Source organism: Sesamum indicum, linkage group LG8, assembly GCF_000512975.1.
Source record: "Sesamum indicum cultivar Zhongzhi No. 13 linkage group LG8, S_indicum_v1.0, whole genome shotgun sequence".
NCBI lineage: Eukaryota > Viridiplantae > Streptophyta > Magnoliopsida > Lamiales > Pedaliaceae > Sesamum > Sesamum indicum.
Genome location: NC_026152.1, coordinates 16,657,335 through 16,666,282, shown reverse-complemented (window position 1 = coordinate 16,666,282; position 8,948 = coordinate 16,657,335). Strand labels below are relative to the sequence as shown.

Sequence of the window (8,948 nt, the reverse complement as noted above, 5' to 3'; positions counted from 1 at the left end):
TTTGTCCATCTAATGAAACAGAAATACAAAAAGTTAGTCCACCGCTTTCTTATGAAATAGAAAGAAGAAAGCATTGAGGCTTACCTTTATTACCTAATTCATAATCTTGTGACCTCAACTCTTCATGGCTTTTATCTTTGTAACTTGGCATCGCTGAAATGGACTGAATTTTCTCAACAGAATACCAATTATTGGCCCCACCAACTTCCCTTGTTGCAGAATAAGGTGCTACTCGACTTCCTCGGTACTGGTTGCCAACAATAGATTCAAGAGTTGTTGCTCCTTGGGATCCTATAGAAGGGAATATTCAATGTATAATGAATGTTTAGTCTAAGGGGCGCAAAAAGAGCAAATCATTGAGATGTTATAGTTAAATATTGCAGGAGACTTGATTTTTATTTATGTAAGGAATGTTTTATACGCCAAGCAGGTAAAGTCTTTGAGAAATAATTACCAGAAGAACTCTGAATTCCAAATATGTTACTGTTACCAGAAGCTGAAGCTGAGCTGAAGAGAAATCCTGAAGTGGTTGAGACAGAAAAGTTGGAAGTGGTTGGAGCTCCTAAAGTACAGTTACTTTGAGGTCCATATAAGCTGCTGCCAAGGGATATCGACGTTGCCCAAAATGAAGGTATCGACCTAATGCCAACTCCTGGTGTTGTAGAGACTTGGGAAGCAGAAGTGATTAATCCTTCAAAGGCAGTAGTACTAGGAAATCCAAATATACTACTGCTGAAACCACTGCTTGCAATCCCAGGTTCAAAAGATGGCACATTAGGAACATCAAATATTGAGCTTGTGCTACCATGTGCTAAAGGTGAGTGCAAAATTGTTGGTGTTGGGTTGAAGCCAACTCCTGAGTTGTTAGGAGCACCAAATATTGTGGTTCTTGACACTCCGGAAGCAGAGTTTCTTGGAGCTTGATTACCATTGCTATCACTAATTGAACCACTTGTTCCAGAAGACAACCATACACCAAAATCTCTGCCTGTACTGCCAATTGGTGGTTTGACAGGTGAATCAGATACTCGAGCAGCAGTTGCTGTACCAAAGGCCAGTCCACTGCCAGAATCAAACAAGGATATACTTGCTGGCACAGACGGAGTGGAAGGACGGAATTGAGAGCTAGGTTGTTCAAATGCATTCCCTTGGTTCCGGATTGAAAAAGTGGATTCTGCAAGATGAAAATTGAAATTTTATGTAACTATAGATAATTTTCTGATTATAGGGATGTAAATCATCGAATGTAAAAAACAAAGAGAAAAGAACAGATAGACCGGATCGCCATATCGAATAGGACACTGAAACAAGCATAGAAGCTTACCCTTGTGTAACTTGTAGTCCTCTGACCTCAACTCTTCATGACTTTTAGCTCTAAAAATGGGCATCGCAGAGATTGATTTGATTTTTCCAACAGAATACCTACTATTTGTTCCATTTACTTCTGGTGTCTCATAATATGATGCTAATTTGCTTCCTTGACATTCGTTAGCAATACCAGGATTGGATGCAGTGCACTTGGATCCTGCAGTAGGAAATGGTAGATGAATACTGAATGTTTCTTCTCTTGGGACATAAATGAGAGCAATTTCATCGACATGTAATATTTATAGATTGATAATGTGCCTATCAGACTGCAAGAGAATATTCTAATTTCTTTTTTCTTTAAGACAACAGAAGACTTTTCCTGAAAGCATCAATCTCAGTGAAACAAGCTATTCAGCAAGAAGAGAAGTATGATTTAAATGAAATCTTATTTTGTCTAATAATTAACATAAATAGCCTTGCATTCTTTCTCAATAAACTGTTCCCAAGAATCACTGACTCAGGGCCGGAGTATGATGAACTCTACAATTATCTTACCTCCAAAACCTGATGAAGTGCTTCCAAAAGGAGACGACATTTTGGAAGCAAAAGCTGATGCACCTTTTGGAGAACCAGAAGGAGTTGAAGTACCAAACAAAGGATGGATACAAGTACCCCTTGACTTGATGGTCTGCCAAAATGGATCAATACTGCTGCAATGAAACAGCCCATGAGCTGCCAATAGAACAAAGAACTGTCAGTATATTGTCCCTCCAAAAGACCTCAACTACAAGAGAAGAAGAAAGGGGAAAACAGTATGTGCATAGTGTTATTTATGCACAAATACTTAGAACTTATAATTTATCATTACCTTGGATAATTTCACAAGACATCATAAAATCACAAAGATAAAGTTGTTAACAAAAATCTCTCTGGTGTATGCTACTTAAAAGCATGCAAATGGTTTCTGTTCTGCTTATTCATTTCAGACCAAAATGTAAAACAATAGAGTACTGTAAAACAAATTTCCAAACTACTAAGTAGCAAACACGAATCCCGACATGCACCCAACAGTTTATAAAAACGATATATACAAAAATCGATCACCCGTCAACGTGGTTTTATCAAGAACAGAGGAACAAGAAAAAAGAAAAGATCTCACTGCATGCAATTGTTCAACGTAGAATGAAAAGAAAAGAGCACAGAAGTATAACTTTACATATTATAGTAGCATGTTAGCGTAATATTTCGAGAGAGCGAGAGAGAGATCAAACTTACAGGAAGTAGGAGGAGTCACCATTCTTGCGAAAATGAAGTTTCTGAGAGGAGAAAAAGAAGAAGAATATTGGCGAGCCCCAGCCCAGAAAACTGCGATAAAGGACAAGACTTTTAGTTGGATATATATGGTGGAGACTGTTGAGATGATTTGGGCGGGTGGCCGGCGAGTAGCTTAAAGAAAAAGCTGTTTCTTGAACCGCGTAGGGGTAGCAGCGTAGCTTTTGTTTAAAGCTAGACGGGTAACGGTTTGGTTTCGGGGATTTCAACTACCCGCACCCGTAACCCAGGGTTTTAAGGAATTCTAATTAAGGACTTGTGATTTTTTAAATATTCGTTGTGGTCCTCATTCTGAAAATGAAGAATAATCTTACGCAACTACGCACCCACTCTTTCAATATTTGAACTATCCCGTGGTTAAAATTAAAGTTCCATATTTGAATTCGAGTGCAAATAAACTTTTATGTGGATTTATTATTTGATTGTTCTTGTTATTTGATGTATTTTGAATTTATTATAATTTACTTGGTTTCATTTTTATTTCCCGTACCACACATAACGTAAATTCATTAATTCAAAGTAATTACAGATTCATTAAGTTCAATTATTTGAATCCATTTGTCAAAGTGCAGTGAAAATCGACCTTCTAAAACCAACTTTTCTAATATAAAATACGAAAAAAATAAGAAAAGAAAAAGAAAATCCAAAAATCCTATAAAAACTGACACCACAACTAACTACACAGTCAAAATACTAATATATATAATAATTTCCAACAGTGTATAAAAAAAGGGAAGACACCTTATCGGGAAAAGGCACATACACACGTAGACCCTGTTTCCTCTCCCACAGCTGAGTCATAAATCTGCTAGGATGCTATCAGTATCACGCCTAAAACCCCTCTGCTCCTTCAAACTCAACATCACAACCCTTGCACATTGATTACAAATTCTTCTGAGTAGAAACACTGCATGAATATTTTTTCACAGTACCCAAGTTTCCTGACTATGCATCCTCCAACAACTACTTATTGAATGGATCCAGTCAACTTCAGTTACAAAATTGTGCTTAGAATGTGTATTCTGATCATGTTACCCACCAAAATCTGAAGAAAACAGGACACGCATCCTTATCATAACAGCACCTGAAAAAACACCTCCTTTAGTAAAGATGAAAAAGGGCAACTCAAAGATTATCATCTACACCATCATCGGAGAAATTGCTACTTCTCAAAATTTTATGGCTAAAAATTGTGCTCATCTAACAGCCATAGCATAGAAACTGCAGCAGCCTTCATTTAGGAAACTTTTTCCATTCTAAAAAACAGTTGATACAGAATTTGAGCCATTCTCCTTCCTAGCTTGAGTAATTGCACCAAATTACAAGTGATTTAGCATATCTTATATCCGTTTATTTAGGACAAGAAGCAGGCACGAGAACAGACCTTCATATGATCTACCTGTCCTTCCTTTGCTTAGCATCAGCAATGTGAAACATAAGCTGCACATTTGGCTTTACAGATTAAATCAAATTGCACAAAGAACTAAAGATTAACTACAATATCTATAGTGTTTAATACCTTTGTTCCAACATAAAATGTAATTAACAAGCCACCAAGTGTAACCAGACCTGCAAAACTTATAAAAGTTAACTGCTGCGAAGCATTATCAATTAGAAGATGAAGTAAAAAGAAACTTACCTTCTTCCTGGAGAAATCCAGAAACCAACCAATTAATGCCTGATGGCCCAATTACAAACCCAACAAGATTAGCCACCTGGATCACCATAGCTTCAAATTACTCACTTCAGATTTGGAAATCATAGTTATTTATACCCAGGAAAAGGTTCTGGATAATCTGTCAAATTCAGTCCAGCTTCTCAATCACTTAAAAACTTGATCCTAAAACAATGTAACGCTGATAGAACCAATTCAGTACACTTTTTTCTCAAGGCAACTTTTAGTTCAAAAATCCATTACATATTTATATATTTCATGAAAAGAGAGCAATGGGTGAAAACAGAAAGGGTGTCATCTTCAAAACTTTACTTGATTCTGATCATATTCCACATTTCCCGAGGGACGACTTGTCAAGCAAGGGAATATCGGCAACATCCACTAGTACAGAACGGGTAACCAGAACTAATCGTACACAAAATAATTGATGCTGATACTGGAAAAAAGTTCATAGCAAACTTAATATTAAGATGCTAAGGATGCAATTAGTTTTATCTTCCTGCTCATTTAAAACTATCCAAATTCAATCATTACCAACTAGCTTTTAGCATAAAGAAGCAATAGCACAGTTCTGATGTGTCGCAGAAATTTTCATGGAAATCTAATTCAGGACAACCATGAGGCAATTTATTTTAAAACTCTCAATATGATACTTTTTGGCTTAATGATGTATTATCAGAAGACAGACCATTAGGCAAGTTATAGTTATTGCACCAGCAACAGCACTAAGTTCACGGAAAACAAATTCCCTGAAAGCACCCTGCACCTGAAACAAATGCGACAGAAAACACGGTAAGATTTGAGTCAAGTTAGCAATCCAATTTTGACCATATAAAGACCATTAATTTCTTTCCCATGGGTTAGGAGGAAGGGAAAGTCTGATGGGCACATTTATTCCCAACTGAAACAAAATCTGAAAGATTTATGCCAATAATGGTAAAGGATCCAAGTCAATGGTAGATGCCACTGGAAAGTTGTACTATACTAAATTTATGATTCCTTTTCAGCGAATATACTGTATACTTTTCCAACAATGCTGCTGTGACAGGAAAGATGACGCCCGATTGAATACTGCTGACTACAAAATTTTGGGTAACACCTCTTAGTCGTATATAAATATTTTTCACTTTCTTTGCTGATAAAAAGAGCTCTTCCTCGAATAATTTCTCAAGGGCATTCAATAGAATTTAACATTAAATACTAAATTGGTTTAGAACCATTGATCCATGAGAAGATACTCAAGTCCTTTAGAATCTAACTTATATAAAAATTATTCTGTTGTAATGGAGTAACTAACCCCCTAGCAAAAAGCCAACAAAGGAAAGACTTTTCCGGTCGGGCTCTAATGGAATTGCAATTCAGCTACTTCTAGTACATTCACAAATGGTATTAGTGTTTTGTGCCGGTCTTCCTCCCTCCCTCACCTGGCTCGGGTATAATACAATGCTCTGGTTTAGGTAGAAAGTTTTCTCGCATGCCACTAAACCAATTTAACGTGAGCTTTTCTGTATCTTCTCCCATGGGATTGCTTCAGTAGTGTCATAACATGCTTGGAGTTCTATTTTTATTTAAGACTTGTTCTTTTGATCATTTTGTTTCTGTTCAGGACCATCAATCGTCATACTCTGCGAGTTCCTCTCATAATGATCTATCCTGTACAAGACCTTCTACTTTCTCAAAAGTTAGAAGCATAGTTCTCGATTTGATCGAGTTGGTACGTGCAAAGGGAGAAAAACGATGCTACCTGCGAGGTATTTGCCACTGATTTTACTAAAATTTCTGGTATAAAAAATATACATGTCAACCACGCCCAAGAAAGAAGCTTCCTAAAGACAAGGAAAAAAGATTCATATTAGTAAATGGGCTGTGACAGAGATTAGGATAACATTTTTTCTCTGAGAAAATTTGATAAGGTTAGTACCATTCCAAATCATGCCACACAGCAACAAAGGTGAAGATGACCCAAACATTCAGCACCTTCTTTTGAGAGCCCCCAAGAGGGATATAAACATACCTAATAGAAGAAACAGCAGTTATTGTTGCCTCACTCAGTACTAAGCTGCACAAATAAATGAAGAGAGAGAGAGAGAGAGGACAGAAATCTTATACCTAACTAGCCACTTGTTGAACGAAGCATGCCAATTTTTCCAAAAACTTTCCAAGTTGTAGCAATTGTTTAGACACCTTGGCATATTCTCAGGAGGCACAATGCCATTAATCTACAGGCATATCGTACTACTTAAAAGATTTGTGTTACACCAAATGAATCAAAACACAGAAATTAGAGTGCAAAAGAAAGGAAGTTATTGTGATGAAACCTACCAGTGACCAGAAGCGGAAATAGCGCCAGATCAGGAAAAATTTTAGCCACATGAAATTCAGAACCTGTTTGTACAATATACCATCAAAGTTACAGATATCATGCTGAGATGCACAAGGAAATACTAATTTAAGTTTTCTTTTGGAGGCTCATGATATGTACCAGAACTTGGTTACCAAGTAATTCTAATTCAAATGAAGTAGTGGAAGGAGAAGCACTATTATCTACTTAACTATAATCCCTTCTAGAAATTCGTAAGTTGAAGATCAATATAGATTAATATCTCTACTAACTGATTTCTGAGTGACACAAGTACAGAGTACAAGGAGACTAGAGAATATAAGAATGAGCACTTACACCATATCCAATGATGAAGATGTCCATGGGAGACAATTGTTTCCACACCCCACTGTAAGCAAAATTTTATTCTCAAACATAAAGCTGAATAACTTAATTTAACCTATATCCATGAGTTTATAAGACACTAACCTAATGGCAAAGGCATTGTAGTAAAACAGATGCGTCATCAATTCCATTAGGAAAAGGCTAAAAACCCAACGGGATCCATACCAAGTCACTTCTCGAGACAAGTAAATATTCTGGGGAGAATCCAACTGCAACAAACATAAGAAGTAATTCTTAGATTCCCTTTAAACATTCATGGTATAATAGTAAGATATTGTTCGTAAGGTGATGCATCGACTGTTATCTGTTAAATATCAAGAGATAAGAAATAACAAAAGAGAGAATAAAATAAAATTAAGTGCAACTGGTAACATTCGTATATTAAAAACAAATTCGGCATTTGCCAGATGCATCCAGTTTCATCACTTTCTAGGTATCAGTGACCTCTTTCCTTGATTATCCCACTTCTGGGAAGCTGGTGATAGAAGAGCAAAGAAACTCTTTTCGCAACAGACATCTATGAAATAGTAAGTCATGTGAAATCAGAGATCAAGAATGTCAAACACAAGCCCTGTTTATGTCATGTAACATAAAATAGGAACAAACTGCAACATTGTTCATCTTATATAATAACATAGAAACAAATTGCACAGATAGTTACAACGAACAAATTCTTGAAAAATACCAGGCACTAAATAATACATATAGTAATGCCACAGAAAAGAAGCACAATTTATGATGATAAGAGTAGCAAACCTGTGAGGCAAATGCATTAAAGCTAATGATAGGTCCAGCAATGTAAAGAGGTGCATATACCAAATAGCACAAGTAGAGTGGAAATGAAAACTTGTCATTCCTGACCCTTCTCTCCTGGGAATTTTATCAATAGACTCCATTAGAAAGACTCAAATGTTGACATCAAAAGATGTTCAAATCACCAAAATATCGCAAATCATTGTACTAGGAGGAACTAATAGTAACTGAGACAAGAGCTGACCTGTAAAATCAGGTAGCATGTCTTGCCTGATGAACAATGGTCACAGCGTTGAATATGCCTCTATCATATACAAAGGAAATGAGGAGGATCCAGAAAAGTAGATAACTGAATTTCATCTTTTCTTAACATTGATAGACCAAACAGTAAAAAAATGAGTACCAGCTGAAAATATAAACATGACTACATATTACCAGTTATTAATATTATGGAGCTATTTTCAACTAATCTGCGATGGTATTAGGAATAAACAAGTACCAACAGCAGACTTTTCCCTTAATTAGAAGAATAAATATACATTCACAACATATCCTACATAAACCATATGGATCTCAAATATACCGTGTAAGTGGGTTGACCAGCAACTCATAACTATTTCAAGATTTGCAGCTCAGCTCAAGGATTTACAGTTACAATGTGTTGAAAATACAATAAAAAATATACTGAAGTAAATAGTTCGTTTCCATCTCAGTGAAACAGTTCTTTTTGTTGAAGAATCATAAATGTAACACTTCCTAAATGAGAACTGTATGTAACATGGATGACCTAAATACCTTGAAGATTAGAAAATGTGATAGTCCTATATCTCTGAACAGTTCACAGGAAATAAGAGGAGGGTGGATTGCACAGACGCTCGATCAGTAATCAAGCTACTGAAGGCTACAAGAAAAATGACACAAGATCCATACCTTTTGATCAAATTGATTATATTGATCAGCCCAGTGATAATCACACCCAAAGCTTATCATACGCAAAACAACTGGAAAAAGAAAATCAAAACATAAAACAAAGAGTGTCATCGTCAGTAAAGCGTAATAGATGATAAGACATAGTAAAGAATATGCCAGTGCTTTCTACCAGTTGCATTAGTTAAAGATATAAATTGAGGGGATCACAAGATTAGCACATATAGA

The 8,948-nt window shown here is 36.2% G+C and overlaps 2 protein-coding genes across 3 annotated transcripts in view; both read right to left on the bottom strand.

Annotated features, from left to right (window-relative positions):
* LOC105169017 (nuclear pore complex protein NUP98A) overlaps positions 1-3,518 on the bottom strand; it is a gene marked incomplete in the record, with an annotated part of 7,694 nt that extends 4,176 nt beyond the window's left edge. For both annotated transcript variants that reach the window (XM_011089274.2, XM_020695876.1), the window contains 6 exon segments: positions 85-291; positions 455-1,174; positions 1,325-1,525; positions 1,864-2,040; positions 2,584-2,673; positions 3,382-3,518. In XM_011089274.2, coding sequence (XP_011087576.1) covers positions 85-291; positions 455-1,174; positions 1,325-1,525; positions 1,864-2,040; positions 2,584-2,605 — 1,327 coding nt within the window.
* LOC110011225 (putative membrane-bound O-acyltransferase C24H6.01c) overlaps positions 3,490-8,948 on the bottom strand; it is an 8,159-nt gene continuing 2,700 nt past the window's right edge. The window contains exons 7-20 of the mRNA XM_011089275.2: positions 8,724-8,794; positions 8,038-8,097; positions 7,797-7,910; positions 7,125-7,249; positions 6,993-7,044; positions 6,638-6,700; positions 6,425-6,534; positions 6,237-6,329; positions 6,060-6,141; positions 5,004-5,081; positions 4,280-4,355; positions 4,160-4,209; positions 4,025-4,080; positions 3,490-3,724 (exon numbers count right to left, since the gene is read on the bottom strand). Coding sequence (XP_011087577.1) covers positions 4,036-4,080; positions 4,160-4,209; positions 4,280-4,355; positions 5,004-5,081; positions 6,060-6,141; positions 6,237-6,329; positions 6,425-6,534; positions 6,638-6,700; positions 6,993-7,044; positions 7,125-7,249; positions 7,797-7,910; positions 8,038-8,097; positions 8,724-8,794 — 1,019 coding nt within the window. The 3' untranslated portion in view covers positions 3,490-3,724; positions 4,025-4,035. The remainder of the gene's footprint in view (positions 3,725-4,024; positions 4,081-4,159; positions 4,210-4,279; positions 4,356-5,003; positions 5,082-6,059; positions 6,142-6,236; positions 6,330-6,424; positions 6,535-6,637; positions 6,701-6,992; positions 7,045-7,124; positions 7,250-7,796; positions 7,911-8,037; positions 8,098-8,723; positions 8,795-8,948) is intronic.